General features: G+C 35.6%; 1 protein-coding gene across 5 annotated transcripts in view; it reads left to right on the top strand.

The window, feature by feature from the left end:
* Nucleotides 1-618: 618 nt before the first annotated feature.
* The window catches only part of REPS1 (RALBP1 associated Eps domain containing 1), a 43925-nt gene continuing 24341 nt past the window's right edge, over nucleotides 619-20202 (top strand). For 4 of the 5 annotated variants that reach the window (XM_017530419.2, XM_017530423.2, XM_017530424.2 and 1 more), the window contains exons 1-8: nucleotides 624-747; nucleotides 3145-3341; nucleotides 3471-3624; nucleotides 4212-4336; nucleotides 4822-4984; nucleotides 5258-5321; nucleotides 7346-7500; nucleotides 18609-18730. In XM_017530419.2, coding sequence (XP_017385908.1) covers nucleotides 627-747; nucleotides 3145-3341; nucleotides 3471-3624; nucleotides 4212-4336; nucleotides 4822-4984; nucleotides 5258-5321; nucleotides 7346-7500; nucleotides 18609-18730 — 1101 coding nt within the window. In that variant the 5' untranslated portion in view covers nucleotides 624-626. Of the gene's footprint in view, nucleotides 748-3144; nucleotides 3342-3470; nucleotides 3625-4211; nucleotides 4337-4821; nucleotides 4985-5257; nucleotides 5322-7345; nucleotides 7501-18608; nucleotides 18731-20202 lie in introns of all 5 variants that reach the window. The other variant, XM_017530420.2, reaches the window with a different exon arrangement.

A 20202-nucleotide genomic window follows, 5' to 3' on the forward strand; every position in this document is an offset into this window, starting at 1 on the left:
TTAATGTAGATCCTTGAACACTTTCATGCTTTAAAAAAAAAGACAAATTTTGTTTGTTTTAAATAAGAGTAGTGTAACCATGTTAAATACATTTGGAAAATAAAAGGGAAACATCCGACTCAATCTCACTTAAAAAACTGTGGTAGACTTTAATAGTTTTCAAATTTGTGTGGTAAAAATTATATATCTTTCTCTTCTTCCCCACTCGATATATCCTTAGCATTTTACCATGTTGTTATATCATTTAAAGGCTACCACTTTAAAAGGCTGCATAATAGACTCTTAGTCACATGATCCTATTTTATGTGCAGTGCTTATGAAGAAGAGTGGGTGGTACGTTGTTTCTTTAAGAATGTGACTCGTAACAAAAAATAATTATTTTAAGAAAATTGCTAATCATATGGATTTTGATAAATAGGAAAATGATGACCTTCTTATTGTAAAGCAGTGACTTTTTGTTTCTAAACATATGAACCTGAAATTTGAGGAAGTTAGTTGTCAGTTGAAAGAATTATACCATCTATTAGATATTTTGAGACGTTACAAACCAGTTGGGTAGCTGCTTATTTTTGAAGGGAGAATTTTGTTGTGAATCTTAATGTTAACATTATGTTCTTTTATAGATCATGGAGCTTTGTGGTGCAACAAGACTTGGTTATTTTGGAAGAAGCCAGTTCTACATTGCTTTGAAACTTGTAGCTGTTGCCCAGTCTGGTTTCCCTTTAAGAGTGGAAAGTATAAATACAGGTAAATATGGAGTACACTAGTAACTGAAAGAAAATAGGCTTCTATTACAAATGAAGTCAAGTCAATAGAACTCTTGTGTCTTTCTGGTCTTATAATGGCTTGTGTGACCTTGAGTGAAGTGTCATGACTTTATTTCCACTACCTTGCATTTCTCACTTGAAAACATTAGAAAAATACGTCTATTGGCCAGGTGCAGTGGCTCAGGCCTGTAATCCCAGCACTTTGGGAGGCTGAAACGGGTGGATCATCAGAGGTCAGGAGTTTGAGACTAGCCTGACCAACATGTGAAACCTCATCTCCACTAAAAATACAAAATTAGCCAGGTATGGTGGCATATACCTGTAATCCCAGCCGGTGGCTCAGGCAAGGGAATTGCTTGAACCTGGGAGGTGGAGGTTGCGGTGATCCGAGATGCTCCATTGCACTCCACCCTGAGCAACAGCAAAACTCCGTCTCAAAAAAAAAAAAGTCTATCTTCTATTATGGTATAGTATATGTACTTCATCCATATTTGACTGTATTCACTGTTGAAATGGCAGTTTTTTAAAGAATTACTAAAAGTTGTTTAAAAATATTTTAGGTGAATAGTTTTATTAAGGTAAATAGTAAATTATAGCTACTGTCTTCGTATATAGCTTCCCTATTTTCTTCATTTCTAATAAAACAGCATTATACTTTGTATTTTTTGTTTGGGAAGGCTTTGGAGGCCCCAGTTAAAATAAAGAAGTAATGATTAACCTAAACTTTCCGGTTGATAGAGACAGTATTAAAATATTGGCAGACTAAAATCTAGTTATAGACATCTGACCACGTTACAAGTTTGTATAAGTCTGTTTTTACACTGCTATAAAGAAATCCTTGAGACTGGGTAATGTATAAACAAAAGAGGTTTAATTGACTCACTTCCACATGGCTCAGGAGGCCACAGGAAACCTACAATAACAAGAGAGGTTTAATTGACTCATGTCCACATGGCTAGGGAGGCCACAGGAAATCTACAATCGTGGCAGAAGGTGGAGGGAAAGCAAGGCACATCTTACACGGCCTCAGGAGAGAGAGAGCGAGAGCGAGCAAGGGGGAACTGCTACAGACATTTAAACTATGAGATCTCATTAGAACTCACTCTCATGGGAAACCGCCCCCCGTGATCTAATCACCTCCCATGTGGGAATTACAATTTGAGATGAGATTGGGTGGGAACACAGAGCCAAACCATATCAAAGTATTACATCAGATAATTTGTTTTCAAGTATTTAGTGGCTTGTTGATATGAAAGAAGATAGAAATTCTATAAAGATAGGCATTTAAATGCAGGGGGTTCTTTTGTTTTCATAGAGTAAAGGGGAAAAACAAAAATTAAGATTTTTAAAATCTGTGAATTACAGAAAAATTTTTGTAAAAATTCTGTAAATAACGTAATTTGTAGAAATAGTTTTAAGTATCATTTTAGTTTATTGGTCGATGGAGGTTTTCATTGTGGACCTCTAGTTTGCCACACATCATTCTTCTAGTGTTGGGAGTTTACATTCTTTTCAGGTAATTTTGAATTCTTTTACATGTATATTGAATAAGCTTAATAGTTTCCCTCCTTCATATGGAGGTTCTAAAGAGAGACGAAGGTAATCATGTAATGGAGGTAAGTATGCTTTCCTCTGAAATAATTCTGCACCTGTATTTGTTCTGGGCTAAAAGTATGACTTAACGATTACTTGAAGAATTTCTCAGTCTTTCATCTTTCTTCTGTATTTGAAATTGAATTGTAGAATATCTGACTGTAGTAGAGCCATAAGCCAGACTACAGTGGATAGATAGAATACTCGGTACCATGTTTTTGGTAGGTGAACAGTAAGATACGTTTAGGAATTTCTGCCATGAAAATTTGTAAATCTAGTCTCAGACTTAGTGACATTTCTGTGTTTTACTTAGAGCTCTAAAATCTTACTTTAGAGGCCCAGTGTGAGTAGAAGCAGCCTAGGCTTTGGGGTCTAACTGACCTAGGTTTATATCCTAACTGTCAGTCACTACGAGCATGAGCTTGGCATCACAGAGTCTCAGCTGCCTTATCTGTAAATAGGGGTTTTGCAGGGGTACTGTGGTTACTAGGTGAAATAAATATTCAATGACAAGTATAGGGCCAAACATATGTAGACATTTAATGTAGCTATTGTTATCACTCATTAGAAGGACAATTTGGTTTTATTATTTCTTTCTAGGTAAGAGTCTCCCTAAATAATGTAAGGGAGATGATGGTCCAAATTTTGTGGTGATAGACATTTTGTGCCTGTTGTTTTTGTATCCGTTTCACAAAAATTCTAATATCTAATTCATGTCTTACTTTAGTTTTTAATGTATGTGTCCTTTTTTATTTTAAAGTAATAATTATTTTTTGGTTAACAGTAAAGGACCTTCCTCTGCCAAGATTTGTTGCTTCAAAGAATGAACAGGAATCTCGCCATGCAGCCTCATATTCTTCAGATTCTGAAAATCAAGGGTCATATTCTGGTGTAATTCCCCCACCACCTGGCAGGGGGCAAGTGAAAAAGGGATCCGTAACCCATGATACGGTTCAGCCTCGTACATCTGCAGATGCACAGGTAATCACATGCTTGTAAATATTAGCAGTAGATGCCCTCTGCAAATGCTTACACTAAAACGTTTATAGCAACCTTAATAATTAAAATGTCTCCTTAAAATTAAAATTTAAAAATAATATTCTTTTCTAGGAACCTGCATCCCCAGTAGTTTCACCACAGCAATCTCCACCAACTTCTCCACACACATGGAGAAAGCACAGCCGTCATCCCAGCGGTGGGAATAGTGAGAGGCCTCTTGCGGGATCTGGGCCATTTTGGTCTCCCTTTGGTGAAGCACAGTCAGGTATTTAGAGATTGATTGACTGATTGATTAGAGCGTCATTGTGTTGCCCAGGCTGGTCTTGCACCCCTGGGTTCAAATGATCCTCCTGCCTCAGCCTCCTGAGTAGGTGGGGATTATAGGCTTGTGCCACAGAACCTGGCTTAGAGATTTTTTTTAAGTAACAATTATTTAGTTTTGTAAATTGAAGGAAACTTGATAATATTTCTTCAAGAGTGGCCTCCAAGACAGTTTTTAATTGTAAGTTAAGTTAAATAGAAGCAAAAACCAACTATGGAAATTTTTAAGTGGATACATTGCTTTGAAAAGTGGTAATTGCACTTATGGATACCAGATTCTCTAAAGGTATAAAATAAATAATTATTTCCCAGAATATTATGTATATATTATATAAATTTTATTAGTATTGACAAGGAGAGCACAAAATAATTGAAAAGATTTAAATGAGGTATAGTTTGTAATTGAACAGAAAAGATTCCATTTTGGAAATTGTTAGATATCTTCAGAGTTAGAGTTTGAAAGAAAACTTCCTGGTAACGTAAGTTTTTTCTTCAAACATGAGTCAGCATGTTTACCCATTCTCCTTATAGGTTCTTCTGCTGGTGATGCAGTGTGGTCAGGGCATTCCCCACCTCCACCTCAAGAAAACTGGGTCAGTTTTGCAGATACTCCACCAACCAGTACTCTTTTAACCATGCATCCTGCTTCTGTCCAGGTGTGACATTTTATTGGTATTGCATTTTTATTTGCTTCATTCAAAGTATTGCTGCAGTCATTGTTTTTATATTTTGCTGTTGCGGATTTTATAAATGCAAATTCACTCATTTATTTAAAAAAAACAAAATTCTGCTCTGTGCATTTCAAGTCTGTTATCATTGGAATGTTTCAGCTGATTTTATTTCTGTTTCTGATTTCCTAGTGAAGTTTTGAAAGGTTTCTGCATCTGGAAATATATATGCTTGGCTTTCTTAGCACATTTTCATAACTTTCTGTTGCTTACATAATTGCTATCATTCTACACATTTCTGTAATCACTGTGCAAAAACATATCCAATAACCTGACTGTAACAGATATGTGGTTTTACATTTTAAATGTCCACAAAAAGCAAGTTTTACTTTCAAAGATAAATAACCTAGCAATCTTGGTCCATATAGTCATGTAGGTAGATATTATACTGAGGAAAAAATGTTTCATTACAGGACCAGACAACAGTACGAACTGTAGCATCAGCTACAACTGCCATTGAAATTCGTAGGCAATCCAGTAGTTATGATGATCCCTGGAAAATAACAGATGAACAAAGACAGTATTATGTAAATCAGTTTAAAACCATTCAGCCTGATCTAAACGGATTTATTCCAGGTGAGTCTTTGAAAACAGAAGTTCTTCTAGATGGGACAGGACAGTCTCAATTTCATAATCCCAGAGACATTGTTTTATTGGTCATAGATTTTAATTATACAAGATAATTATCAAATAATTTTCTAAAAATTTATAATCACTGGGGGCCAAAAACATGACATAATTCACATATTAAAAATATCTTTCCCCAATTGAAAAAGTCTAAGACTCATATTCTGTTCATGGATCCATAAGTTCAGAATAACATTAAACAACACTGTTTTAATATTTCAGGATCTGCAGCTAAAGAGTTTTTTACAAAATCAAAACTTCCTATTCTTGAACTTTCTCATATTTGGTAAGTGTGGTATATCATTAGTTGGGTAACTGGGTTGCTTCCAAGGAGTTTCTAATAGATTTTAGAGCCCTAAAAAATAAACGACTAACCCCTTCTAGAATGTTGTCAACTTAGTATTGCCTTACAATAGCCAGCTTCTCTCTTATTCTGCAGAAAAAGAAATAAGTGATACTGATAAAGTAGTACTTTATAAAGAGCTCAAATTCTTTAAGCTGTATCAGGTGTTTTTTTGTTGCTAGTGTAATGCGTGAGATAAATTTAGTTTGCACATACATGATTATATTATCCCATTTGGTTTTTTTATCAAGTTTAGTAAGTCCTATACCATGCCATAAGATTAGGAATGGTGTTAGCTTCCATTTAAACAGAGACTGAGAATAGCTGTATTGGAATATTGTTGGAATTAGCCATAGAACACAAAGTGCAATCACAAAAAAAGCAGCTGGGCTGGGCGCAATGGCTCACGCCTGTAATCTTTGCACTTTGGGAGTCCGAGGCAGGCAGATTGCGTGAGCCCAGGAGTTTGAGACTAGCCTGGGCAACATGGTGAAACCCTGCCTCTACTAACAATACAAAAAATTAGCTGGGTGTGGTGGCACATGCCTGTAATCCCAACTGTTGGGGAGGCTGAGGCATGAGAATCGCTTAAACCTGTTAGGTGGAGGTTGCAGTGAACTGAGATTGTGCCACTTCACTCCAGCCAGGGTGACAGAATGAGACTGTCTCAAAAAAGAAAAAGGCTGGGTGTGGTGGCTCACCCCTGTAATTCCTGCACTTTGAGAGGCCAAGGCACACGGATTGCTTGAGCCCAGGAGTTCAAGACCAGCTTGAGCAACATGGCGAAACCCTGTCTCTACAAAAAATAAAATTAGCAAGATGTGGTGGTGCATGCCTGTAGTCCTGGCTACTTGGGAGGCTTACGTGGGAGGATTGCTTGAGTCCAGCAGGCAGAGTTTGCAGTGAGCTGAGATCATGCCATAGCACTCTAGCCTGGGCAACAGAGCAAGACTCTCTCAAAAACAAATAAATGGTTATCAGATAAATATAAATGTTAATTCCTCTGTATATCAATGTGTTTCTCTACATTCTACATCATTTTTAATAGGTTTTTGGTACCATGGCATGCTGTAGTACGAGGTAGGTAGATAACACCTAAAACTGAAAACTCAAAAACTAGTAATATTATGTATGCTATTTATAGTTTAAGGCAATAAAGACAAAAGTGGTTGTCTGTGTAGCTAGGAAAGGGTATAGACAGCAAGGTGGAGAGGCTGTATTTTTGTTTTAAACCTTGCAATTCTGCTCAATGATTTAAAATACATACATATTGGCCAAGTGCAGTGGCTCATGCCTGTAATCCCAACACTTTGGGAGACTGAGGTGGGTGGATCACTTGAGGTCTGTAGTTCAAGACCAGCCTGGCCAACATGGTGAAAACCCATCTCTACTAAAAATATAAAAATTAGCCAGGTGTGGTGGTGCATGCCTATAATTCCAGCTACTCAGGAGGCTGAAGCAAGGAAATCACTTGAACCCAGAAAGTGGAGGTTGCAGTGAGCAGAGATCATGCCGTTGCACTCCAGCCTGGGCCATAGCAAGACTCTGTGTCAAAAAAATAAAAATGAAAAATGAGATAAAGTACATACATGTTGAACTTTGAAAACATAAAAACATTTTTAAGATGTCACTAACTTACTACATATGCCTTCTAAAAATGCATGTGAGTTATAGGTCATTCTTTTTGGTGACCTTAATTATTGGGGCCACTTTTTAGAGAATTTCAAACACACGGGAAAGTTTAAAGAAAAGTACCATAAACACTCATATGCCACCACCTAGATTCTGCAGTTAACATCTTGCTACATTTGCTGTATTACACATCTTTTCGTGTATGGGAGTTTTAGAATTACTGATTTTTTACAGTTTCTCATGGAAAATATTTCTCTTGCTTTTTTTTTTTTTTTTGAGAAATACAAGGATCCAAAGTGAAATGTGATTATATTCACAATAAACTTATCTTCTAGGGAACTCTCAGACTTTGATAAAGATGGTGCATTGACACTGGATGAGTTTTGTGCTGCTTTTCATCTGGTGGTTGCTAGGAAGAATGGCTATGATTTACCAGAAAAACTTCCTGAAAGCTTAATGCCCAAACTGATTGATTTGGAAGATTCAGCAGGTAAGATTGGGAGCTGAAGAGAGCTGTTTGCATGCCTTGATAAATATAATGCTTGATTCTGAAAGAATCAAGATAGAGGTCAACCTTAGCTTAGCAGCTTAGATATTTCATCAAGTGTACATAGATTTGTCATCAGAATAGGATATATGAGCTAAACTTGGATTTGTCTTATTCACTCTACTTTAAAAAATAAAGACAAGTAATATGTACCACTATTTCACCTTTATACTTGTGACTTGCTGAGATTTGAAGAGCATTTCATTGTCTTACTTTGCTATTCTTTAATTGTGATATATATTATATCAAGTGGGTAAAGTAGCCCATCTTCATTATAAACATTTTTCTCTTTAACACATCTTAATTTGTTGAAGAGAAATTACTTAGTTCATCATTAGACCTTTATAGCTGTGAGCATTTTCCTTTAAAATGCCAAGCTCTCTTCTGCAGACTCTAAAGAAATCTTGACTTTTGTGTTTGATTTTAGACAGTGCTGTGTTGTTAGTAAGAATGCTAAATGTTCATATTTATTGGGACCTTTTTTTTTGTGAGACGGAGTCTCGCTCTGTTTCCAGGCTGGAGTGCAGTGGCGAGATGCTGGTCCACTGCAACCTCCGCCTCCTGGGTTTAAGTGATTCTCCTGCCTCAGCCTCCTGCGTACTGGGACTACGGGTGCGTGCCACCACACCCAGCTAATTTTTGTAATTTTAGTAGTAATGGGATTTCACCATGTTGGCCAGGATGGTCTCAATCCTTTGACCTTGTGATTCGCCCTCCTCGGCCTCCCAAAGTGCTGGGATTACAGGTGTGAACCACCATGCCCGGCCTGGACCTTTCTTTAAAAAGAAAAAGAAAATCAGGGCCTAAAAATTAGTAAATTTTTCTTAAATTCTGAGCGAATAAAAGGAAATCTAATGTTTAATTCTTAATGAGCCTAATTAAAATAAATTATTGTCTTCAGTGTTTCTATCTAAACTCTCTTTTGGAGATGACGATGGAAGGAATTTTATACTTTTAAAGGGGAAGTTAAAATAGAATTTGTCTCTGAAAGGGGCATTTATCTATCAGGCAGTATGTCTTTAAAAATGTACATGGGTCTGACTTAGTAGTCTAAATTACACAGAAGGAATCAGATGCATGAATTTACTGTCACAAAGAAAACAGTCTCGTTGGAGTACACAATCTGAGTGTTCTTCTAGTTTTGCTAATGTGATTTTGGGCAAATTCTGATCATTTACTGTATTTTCCCCTTCTGTTTCTCCTCCGGAAATGTGGATTTGATGCCATTCACATTTCAGGACCTGAATTGCACACTGATATTCTATCAACCAGTAGGTTGATTCTAAAAATATAGCATTGATTTTAATTTTTTAAGCAAATTTCTCTATGATAATCCTAGGATTTTGGGATCATTTCAGGTAGTTGTGAAGTGTCATCCTCTAACTTGAGCTGAAAGCTAAGTATCTTTATTAGGTAATTTTGCTCCAAAGTACTTTGATTTACCTACTTAAGAAATAATAGCAACATCTTTGTTGTTTGCACTATGAGAGTAACCAAAAGAAGAAAATGTGGTAACTTCACACTTTCAGTATCACTGATTTAAAAATTGTACTTGTACCTACAGCTTTTATATGACTTCAAGCCTTTGAAAACTGATAGCATAATAATACAAGAAAATAATTTAAACAAAGTTTAATCTGTTGTAGGTGATTTTGTAGAGGCTTGTCTGATTCTGTCGTCTGTTATATTCATTGATGACTCTGGCTTTTGCATATATTTAATGGGTTTCTTTTTCCTTTAATGTAAATAAAAATCAAGCTCTTTGTAAATTTGATCTATAAGGTGATGGTTCAAGAAGTTTTTTTCTGGGCATTTCTCTTTTTGTCTTATTTTACACCTGTTATATCTGTTTAACAAAGAGAGACTGATTTTATTGCCTGTTTATATCTGTGTACTATTGTTCTAAATATAATTGTAAACGTATCACAGTCCCAGATTGTTTTTTCCCCCTCCCAACGTATGGTTTTCTGACCAAACTTACTGTAAACATAGGGATCACACAGTATTACACTGAAATCTGCTTTACATATTTACAAATGATAAATTTTGGAATTCTGTTGATTCTGGGATGAGCCAATATAAATTATCATTTTTTTTTCACCTATCATAAACCTGAGATTCACATGACAAAAAGTCCTTTGAGTATAGAAGTTATCTTGTGACACTGTGGGTCAGTCATAAAAATCATTGTAAAAATAGCTGTGTTTTTAAAGGTCACAGTTAAGAGGGTAATACTCAAATAGTTTCTTTTCACTGATAATATAATTTATTATAAATAATCCCTCTGTGGAGCCTTTCTGACTATGGGAGAGGCGGTTTCTCTCTTTTCTGATCTCTCATAGCATCTTCTACATGCTAATTACTGAAACATACCACACTAAATCCTGTTTGCCCCCCCCTTCTATCACTATACTCTGAATTCCTTGAAACAAGGGAAGTGTATCCTATTTATTGTAGTATGCTCAAAACCTATCACCTTGCCAGGCACTGCACTAATACTGGATGAATTAATTCTGTATGTATGCCATTTTCAAAGAAAGGTATCTTCTAGACATTTTCCTACCTTTGAAAATATAGTGATTTGTTATACTCCATTTATGATGTTGGAACATACTAAAGCATTAGTTCTACAAATATTCTGTACTTATACAGTTTAACTCTTAAAGGCAAATAGATGGTGAGCAGTGGTCACTTGAGTTACAACTCCTTGGAGTAACGTGCTAGGCTTTCTATAGACATGAAAACATGAGTGGCTAAATGTGCATTTTTTTCCCAAAATTACTTGAACAGGTATACAGGGTTAAATCATAGATAAAATAGAACTATTAAGGATTATAGGTAGAAGCACTTCTGTAGACCTGAATTAGAATATTTAATAAATAACATCAGCACTGAATTTGTCACCTAAAATAAATAGAAAGGGAAACTTGATGTTTGTTGTCTTATAGAAGAAAGCATGCAAAAATTCATCTGCAGAATGAGCTTTCTGAAGCTGAACTGAAGAATATTTAGCAGAATGTTTGTCTTCTTAAAAAAAAAAAAAAAAAAAAAAAAAGAAGGAGAAGAAGAAGATTGGCCAGGCGCTGTGGCTCACGCCTGTAATCTCAGCATTTTGGGAGGCTGAGGCGGGTGGATCACGAGGTCAGGATATTGAGACCTTCCTGGCTAACACAGTGGTGAAACCCCATCTCTACTAAAAATACAAAAAAATTAACTGGGCGCGGTAGCAGGTGCCTATAGTCCCAGCTACTGGGAAGGCTGAGGCAGGAGAATCGCTTGAACCCAGGAGGCAGAGGTTGCAGTGAGCCAAGATGACACCACTGCATTCCAGCCTGGGTGGCAGAGAATGACTCCATCTCAAAATAATAAATAAATAAATAAATAATAAAAGATTAAGATGGACCTGCTACAAACGGGTTGAGGTGCTATACATTTTAATGTCCAAAGAATCTTCTCCTTTGAAGCACAGTTGCAGTCTTACGTGGACTTTGTGATTGTTTGATACATATCTTTCTCTAGAAAGATATGTAGACTAGAGCCTTCTAGGAAGGTAGAAACTGGATCAATTTTGTTCATTGTATCTCAGTGCTGGCAAGGTGCAAATTGAGTATAGGAATAGACAGACATTCAGATTGTTGAAATGATTAAGTGACTGAGCCAATGATTTTTAACTGTTTTCTAGCTCTACACCACACTGCTAACATATGCAACTTGGCAATCTCTGTCTGAGATGCTGAAAGAAGGAAAGGGATGTGAGCTCCCTGTCTACATCTCCTTCTGCATGATCACTACTTTACACAGTAGATTTGGGCACATGTTTCATTGCTGTTTATAAGGTGCATTGCATGGATCCACAATCTCTAAAACTATTTCCAACATGAATTTTTTTTAAGCCAGAGAAGAGAAGGCACATGGGTCTTTCCATGAATAGTTTACTAGAAACCGTGTAAATTCAGATTTGAGACTACCTTGGTACAAGTAAATTACTGTTGGGAGTTTCTCTTAACATTCATCCATAAATTTTTACCATATATATATAAAAACCTACACACAGGTATTGGTGTATATACAGATAAAATCATACTATACATCCTTGATTTTTTTTTCTTATAATGTTGGACATGTTTTTACTTTATTATTGATGCGCTTTGGCCGTGTCCCCACCTAGATCTCATCTTGAATTCTCACGTGTTGTGGGAGCGACCTGGTGGGAGGTAATTGAATTATGAGGGCAGGTTTTTACTGTGATGTTCTCGTGGTAGTAAATAAGTCTCACAAGATCTGATGGTATTATAAAGGGAGTTGCCCTGAATAAGCTCTCTCTTTGCCTGCTGCTGTTCATGTAAGATACGACTTACTCCTCCTTGGCTTCCGCTGTGATTGTGAGGCCTCCCTAGCCATGTAACTGTAAGTCCGTTAAACCTCTTTCTTTTGTAAATTTCCCAGTCTTGGGCATGTCTTTATCAGCTGTGTGAAAATGGACTAATACAATAATATATAGAGCTATCACATTTATCATTCAAGGTATTCCATAATACGATGTGTACCTTAATTTAACCATTTCTTATTGATAGATTTTGGGATTGTTTTCTGGCTTTGCCTTTAAAACACTGCTGCAGTGAATATGCATATATATATATATATAAAATCTACCTATCTTTGTTTTGAATGAATAACCCAGAATCTTTGTTTTTGAAAATTCATTATCTAGGTACCTTTAGTTGCAGAGGAAAAAATAATGAAAATATGCACTAATGCTTGTCATTAACTTTCTAATTAAGAAATTACTTCTCAAACCAACCCTCCACCCCAAACCTACTCTGTCCCTGTCTGTCTTCCCCCCGCCCCCTATCTCTTTCTGTTATGTGGCATTTCTTTCCAGATATCTGGGTATTGTAGCTGATAAATCAGTACGGTTGAATTACAGATATTAATAAAGATGCACCATTTAATGAAATTGATCAGAGTAAATAGAATTCAAATCCTGACAAAGACATTGACAAGTAAGGGCAGAAAATACTTGACAGGCAAAAACTCTATGAGGATGATGACAATAGTGGAGGCTTTAAAAGATTACGGTTTTGGCCAGGCATAGTGGCTCCCAGTAACACTTTGGTAGGCCAAGGTGGGAGGATCACTGGAGGCCAGGAGTTTGAGGTTATAGTGAGCTACGATTCACCACTGCACTTTAGCCTAGGTGACACAGTGAGACCCTGTCTCTTAAAAAGAAAAGGAAAGAAGGAAGGGAGGGAGGGAGGGAAAGGAAAAAAAAAAAAAAAAAAAAAGATTATGATTTCAGATTCAGTGGGTTAGTAAATGTCCTTGGGAGTAATTAATGATACTCATAATTCTTTTTTACAGAAGTGACCTTTTTCCTTTGCAGTTGTGCTGTGAAAGTCAAAAGTGAATGAAAGATGAACATCTCTGTCTCCCTCTGTTAGAAAGAGAACTCCATGGGATTGGGACCCTTGTCTTGCTCAGTACAGGATCTCGAGAGCTTGGAACCCTATAGGCCCTCAGTAAATGTTCACTGATCCAATTAGTGCTTTTTAATTTTGCCACAAAATTATACACCCCCCCCAAAAGTAGCATTATCTTTCCTTTTTCTTTCCCCCTGAGACAGAGTCTTGCTCTGTTTCTCAGACTGAAGTGCTGTGGCACGATCTCGGCTCACTGCAACCTCTGCCTCCCAGGTTCAAGAAGTTCTCCTACCTCAGTCTCCTAAGGCATGCACCACCACGCCTGGCTAATTTAGTAGATATGGGGTTTCACCATGTTGGCCAGGCTGGTCTTGAACTTCTGGCCTTGTGATCCGCCTGCGTTAGCCTCCCAAAATGTTGAAATTACAGGCATGAGCCACTATGCCCAACCTTTATCTTTCATTCTTTGTTCTTCATGCTCCGTTTCCACTATTTCCTCTTAAGTTTTTAAGATAAAGCTCCAGTTAACTGTTTTTCTCCTTATAGAATTCTAGTTTTTATTTTGAATGGATTAACTTTAAATGGATTTTTTTCCCATGTTTACCTGTCTTTGGATAATGGGAACCTCCTGTATATTATAGGTAATATTCTTTGAACTGTAATAGTTGAGTCAGATGTTGATCAGCACTGTAAGAAGGCAGCAAGTTCCGTTTCATTAGAATTTTGGGTGAATAGTTTGTTTCTTTTCAAACCTTGGACACGTTTTTACTTTGTTTTTTTTTAAAACCTTTGGTTTTAATTGAAAACAGTCTTCTACATAGACCCTCTTTTAAGGTGGTCTTACTCACTAAGTTTCCATTTTGTGAAGTGTTGAGGAAAAGTGGAGTTCATTTTGAAAATAAAACTTACTAGTTTTTTGGTGCATATAATATTCAAGTAAAAACTAAACATATCTTAAATGTTGTCTTTCTGCATATGCGTTGCTATGCCTGTCTTTTAAATATGAATGAAAAAGTTACCATTTGTAGTTTTCCTTGAAGACTTAAAATTTATCCACACTTGTTTGTTTTTTATTTTACATATTTTTTTCTTAGAAGAATAATACTCTTTAAACAAAAGTTACTTTTGCCTTGATGAAGTTATTTAAAGAGGTTGGAACATTGAACCTTCATTATTGAATAACATCCTAGATTTGTTTGCTGCTTAGAGCAAAATAAGTTTTAAACTGTAAGACTTTAAGGAAGTATATATATTTCTATAAGACTAATATCAGCTGGCAGTCAACTTTTGAGATAATTTTTTTAGTATATCATGTATAATACTAAGAAAATAGGAGAAATTTAGGATGGATAGGTTACAAGGGTAAAATAAAACTAAAGCTCTTTGAAAAAGAGGTTGTTTAGCAGGTATACTGTACTGAATTGAATCTGGGAACTTTCCAGATTCTTTGAAAGGATAGAGGAGGGAAAACTTCTTCCAGTGTTTGCAAACTTAGAATAAATGTAGAATAAGCCATAGATCAGTGTGATCATACTGGGTTGTCTCTTTCAGACACTTTTATACGTGGAAATACTTTTTGCATAACAGCCCTTTTGGGGTTAACTTTAACGAATAATTTAGGCTCATGCTCTTCTTTTTCAGCCCTGATGCTCTGATGATGTCAGGGGCAGAGCAGAACCCACAGGAGGGAGGCAGGGTTGACACAGTGTTCCAGCAGGAGGCTAGGTTGGAACACTGCATCAGGTAAGAGTAAAACTACACCCCTGCCTCCGGAAAAATACAGTCTTAAAGACTAACATTTGTGTGTGGGCAGGAAGCTCTTTGTTGGAGTACTTACATGGAGCAGAGTTGAAGGAGGTATAGCTTATTTCCAGACTGAATGGTTGTCCACAGACTTTTGGTTTCTAGAACATAGGAAAGAAGCAATGTGTAATTTTGCTAATTTATCCCAGAAATAATTTTTGGATGTTCTAGGACAGTAATTTTTCAAACTTTTAAATCATTTTTTATTTGGTTGGTTTTTGTTGTTGTTTTTTGTTTGTGTGGAACAATCTTTTAAATCTTAAAACCCCTTTAAACATTCATAAAAATTGTGGACCCCAAGAGACTTTGTTTACATGGTTAACTCTATCAATAGTTACATTCTTAGAAATTAAAACTGATTAATTTGTATGTTTTTACTTTATGTAATAAAGTAAATCTATTACATATTGGCATAAATATTTTTAGGAAAATAACCGTATTCTCCCAAGATTAAAGAAAAAAATTATAAAAGGGGTGGCATTGTTTTATATTTTTGCAAATTTCTTTTACACCTGGCTTAATAGAAGACAACTAAATTGTCATATTTGCTTCCACACTGTCTGTTGGATATGTTGTTTTCTTTGAGGTATATCAGGGGTCTAAAAACTAAGGCCTGTGGGATAGATCCAGCCTACTACCCATTTTTGATTAGCCTATAAGCTAAGAATTTTTTTTAACTGTGGAAAAGAAAAGAATAATATTTTATTACACATTGAAAATTATATGAAATTCAAATTTCAGTGTCTATAAAAATTGTATTCAAACCCAGCAGTGCTCATCGTTTATGGATTGCCTAGGACTGCCTTTGCACCGTAATGGTGGAGTTGGATTGTTGCAACAGGTACCTTATAGCCATAAAACCTAAAATAGTTACTATCCGGCCTTAAGTAGAAAAAAGTTTCCAAATAAAATCTAGCCCACACAATTAAAGGAAGGACTATTTCATGGCTTTGTCAGATGATGTAGATATTCTTAGGTACTACATCAAAGCACAAAGTTACTTTCTTAAAGCTTAGTTGCAGTGTGGAAGCTGAAGCCACTTAAGGCATTTTTGTACAGTTACTTGGTTTTATGCCATAATGCATTGGGTATTTGTAAAATATCAGTTCATTGAGTTATACATATCTTTCAGATGTTGATGTATTTTGTTATAAAATATTTAAGTATATTTGTTGATTTCATAACCCATCTTATCAAAGAAGCCTTTAAGTGTTGGAAGCTCTTGAGATTATGGATATGGTTATACATTTTCAAAAATTTTGAGTTTTACCTTGAAAACTTGAGCATTGTCATTAGTAAACATTAGAAACAAATACTGAAAACGATACTTTCCTTGAAATGGCAAGCTCACTGCCCAATACCCAAGTCTGAATTATTGTAATCAGCTGTTCTTTCAAGAAAAATGGTATTCCATGAAAAAAGTGACTTGTTCACCTTACAACTGCATCACACAAGTACTTTTCTGTGAGACAACCATTTTACTTTCTTATGTAGCAGAAATGCTGTGTATATAATTTCCCATTTTGACATACAGAGAAAGATGTGTTTTTAGGGCTGAGATTTAGTAAAATTAATTTTTACTACTTCCTGAACATTCATCGGTGAGATCAGCATGCATGTTTATTTTCATTTATCTATATTTAATACTTATGTATGGGGGGGTTAGGGAATACAATAGCTGTAAGTGAGGAGTACAATATATTTTGTTGCCACTGTATTTAGTGCCAATGTCAGCATGGGAAAAGCATTATTACAAGAATAATTTTGACTTTTCATATCTCTGAGTCTTGGGGACTCTCAGGGAGGAGTCTATGGTCCACAGTTTGAGGACTACAACTCTTGGAAAATAACTGTATTGGAATAGTTATAAAGTACAATTATTTGGGTGACTAGCAATTCATTTCTTAGCTTCAAGTGGCTAGACCCACTGTAGCTTTGTACTAGTGAATCAGAAATATTCCGGGAATCTGTCCCAAATTGAAACTGCCCTGAGGTGGGGGTGCGGTACAGCCTGGCCCTAAATTTATCAGTAGAAGAAATCATGAGAACCGTGAACTTGAAAGCCCAATCAGGACCTGCAGATTGCCCTAAGATTGATGTTTAAAAATAAAGTAATAGAGTTGTGCTTTAAACAAGTTCTTTTGAGAATTAGTCATTCTGTAGCTAATACTGTTTTAATTCTGATTATTTTTATTTTCTTCAATATTCACCTGCTTTGGGGAATCCCTTAAAGATACTTCTTTATTATTCTTCTAGTAGACTTTCAGTAAATTGTCAAATTTATAGCTACTGTCCTCCTTTCCCCTTTTACCACTGGGGATAAAGGTTCATAATTTTTTCCCCCACCGAAAACTATCCAGTGGGGAATTTGCTACTACTATTTATCCTAAATAATTTTTTGTAAGTTCTTCTCTAAGAACTTTTGAGTTGAGGTCTTCATAGGATAACATCTGAAGGCTTCCTACCTCTATACTACCCGGATGCTTCTATTGAGAAGATATAGGACTTAAGAAAGAAATAATTTCTGATCTTAGAAAACAAAAATTAGATGACAATTCTGGACTGCAGACTAGAACTTGCAATTTGGTATAATTATAAAAGTATAACGTCTGGGTAAGTCAAAAGGAAATATTTTGAGGGAGGCATGTAACAGAATAGGCAGAAGGGACATTTTGAGAACTTTTTCAACTATCAGTACTTAATCAGTACTTAATTGTGGTTCTAGGAAAATGGCAGTAAAGGAGAATGAATTTAAATAAAAAAGAATACACAAGATGGCTGATTCAGTAAATATATGAGTGCTCCTATGTATTAAGTCCTGTGTTAGGCACTAAAACTTAAAGGGTTTACTAATGAATAGACTGAAAAGTTGAAAGCTATACAATGCTAGGATATATGGCTGAGTATTTAGAAATCTGAAGTATAGTGCTAACAATTAGTGGCAGCTTTCTGATGGAGAAACTCAGGTGCTGTTTTATTCAACTTGCTCATGATCAGATAGTGATATTGGAATGGTGTAACTGTGCTTAAAAGTAGAATACAATACCTCAAAATACTTCAAAAACCATTTTGAAATAGTATCATGGATTTGTAACTATCTCAGTTAAGTCTGTAAGTGCCAGTGAGGTTAATGATAAAAGTTAAGTTTCATACGGGCTTGACTTTTTTCCTGTGGCTGGGGACTCTCCTTTTGCTGTGTGCCTTGCAAGTATGTGCTGCTTTTTGTTAACAAGGGAGATTTGTAGAGAAAATGTTAGTGAATTAGTATAAATCGGCATATTCCAGGGGAATACTGAGGGATTCTATTTGATGAAAATGATGTGTGTCTGGAAAAAAAAAAAATGATTTAAAGCTATTTACTTTGAGACATCACAAGTCTTGATATACAAATGTGTGTACGGATGCTCCAACAGAGAATTATTATTTCCCCAAACTTATTTGAGCAGAAAACCTAATTTTTCAAAGCCACCTACTGTTTAGTATTCCATGGAGTAGCATGCACTTTGGAAACTGGTATAAATCTATTTCTCTTATCAGAAATCTCTAAAGCATGTGACTATTACACTATTATTATGTATAACCTTTTTATTTCTAAATAAAATAGATTTTATTTTCATGAAAGGCTATGATTTCGGGTAGACCATAAGTAGCAGGAATAAGTAGTGTCTGATTGTTAAAATGCTGACTCTGAGAACATAAGGAAAGGAGATTTAGATTATATATTACTACTTGTGAAAGTCATCTTTTAGCTTTTTTAAATAAATAAATATGCCTAAAATAAACTACAGTGTATTCTTTATAGAGAATTTCTCTATTTTTAAATTGCAGATGTTGGGGATCAGCCAGGTGAGGTAGGTTATTCAGGCTCTCCTGCCGAAGCTCCTCCAAGCAAGTCACCATCGATGCCGTCACTAAACCAGACTTGGCCTGAGCTGAATCAGAGCAGTGAGGTTAGCAAAGCTTTCCTTTTCTTTCATTAAAAGTAACTCTTTTAAGGTAAGATGTTCCAGAGAGGGTGATTTCAATCTATATCTGCATGCATAATTGAAAGAAGACCGTATCAATTATACTAAGATAAATGTTAGTAATTATGTGATTTTTTTGAGGTTTTCAAAGTATATATTGTCATTTGATTTCCGCCACTTATCCCCATTAAAATCTTGTGAGTTTAAAGAGGCAGATTCATAAAGTTTAACCATCAAAAGATTAAACTTGGCTAAGATCTCATATCCAGTGAGGGACAAGAGCTAAGATTTGAACGTAAGTCCTTTGATACCTAATGAACTGCCACACCCACCATGTCACACTGCCTTCTCAGTCCTGTAAACAAGGTATGTAATAATACATTTGGAATCTTAGCATTGGAAATGATAAAAGAAGTGACTAATTCAGTTTCCATGTGAAGAAAATATGTTTTACAAACCCAAAACTCTGTATAATTAGTTTTATTCAATATAGAATGTTTCACCCTACTAAATGTGTTAAAGATGTGTCATATATGACCAAGCACAGTATGCAAAATGGAATTTGGGACAAATGCGCTGTTCCCCAATTTCTTTGGAACTCCATTATCTAAAATAACGAAAGAGCCACTGATAAAAATAAGTGAAGAGGACCTGAAGCCCTGCCTCCCCGAAAATACCTGCTTAGGCCCCATTGTTAAATTTTAGTGCTCTGGAGACTCCATTTGGAAACCACTGCTCCAGCCTATTAGAGCAGTTTTCTTTGTGAACAAGTTACATTTTTTTTCTTATGTTTTTTTTTTTTTTTTTCCTTTTTGTAGCATGTAGGAAATGCTAAAAATATAAAAGTTTGTTCACTTTCAGGAAGAAGTTCCAAGCTTCTGTCCTTTCCATGTCTTAAAAGTGCTGGATTAAAGAGCATGCTAGTTATTAATAATTTTGGATATTTGGAAAACAAAGTAACTAGTGGTTTTACACTGCTTCCTGCTTTATGACATAATCAGAGCCAAGATACTTGTATCTGAGACATTGTAATATCACACCATCCATCCTACCATTGGATGCAAAACCATCAACATAGGTGTTTTTCTAGATGAGGGGATTAAACCTTAAGAATTTGCTAATAGAGAGGAAAGTAAGGTAATTGTTCTTGAGACACTACTATTTATGCTGCATCTGTTTTCTGTCATTTTTTTAAAAATGGTATTACATTAAAAGAATATTTTTCTTCTGTTGATATCATTTTGTAAATAAAAGCAATTCTTTCTAAAGCATCTCAGATCTAAAGCCCGTGTTCATTCTAAATCACATGTGATCATTAGAGAGTAGAGATGGAAGTCCCTTCTAAATTCAGATTTTAGTAGTTGCATTTTCCCTACTGAAATATTCATATCAAGTTTATAGTATTCGGTAATGATGTCATAAATAGCATAATTTTTTTCTGTGTGAAAAATCAAAAT

Source organism: Cebus imitator, unplaced genomic scaffold (assembly GCF_001604975.1).
Source record: "Cebus imitator isolate Cc_AM_T3 unplaced genomic scaffold, Cebus_imitator-1.0 Scaffold65, whole genome shotgun sequence".
Taxonomy (NCBI): Eukaryota; Metazoa; Chordata; class Mammalia; order Primates; family Cebidae; genus Cebus; species Cebus imitator.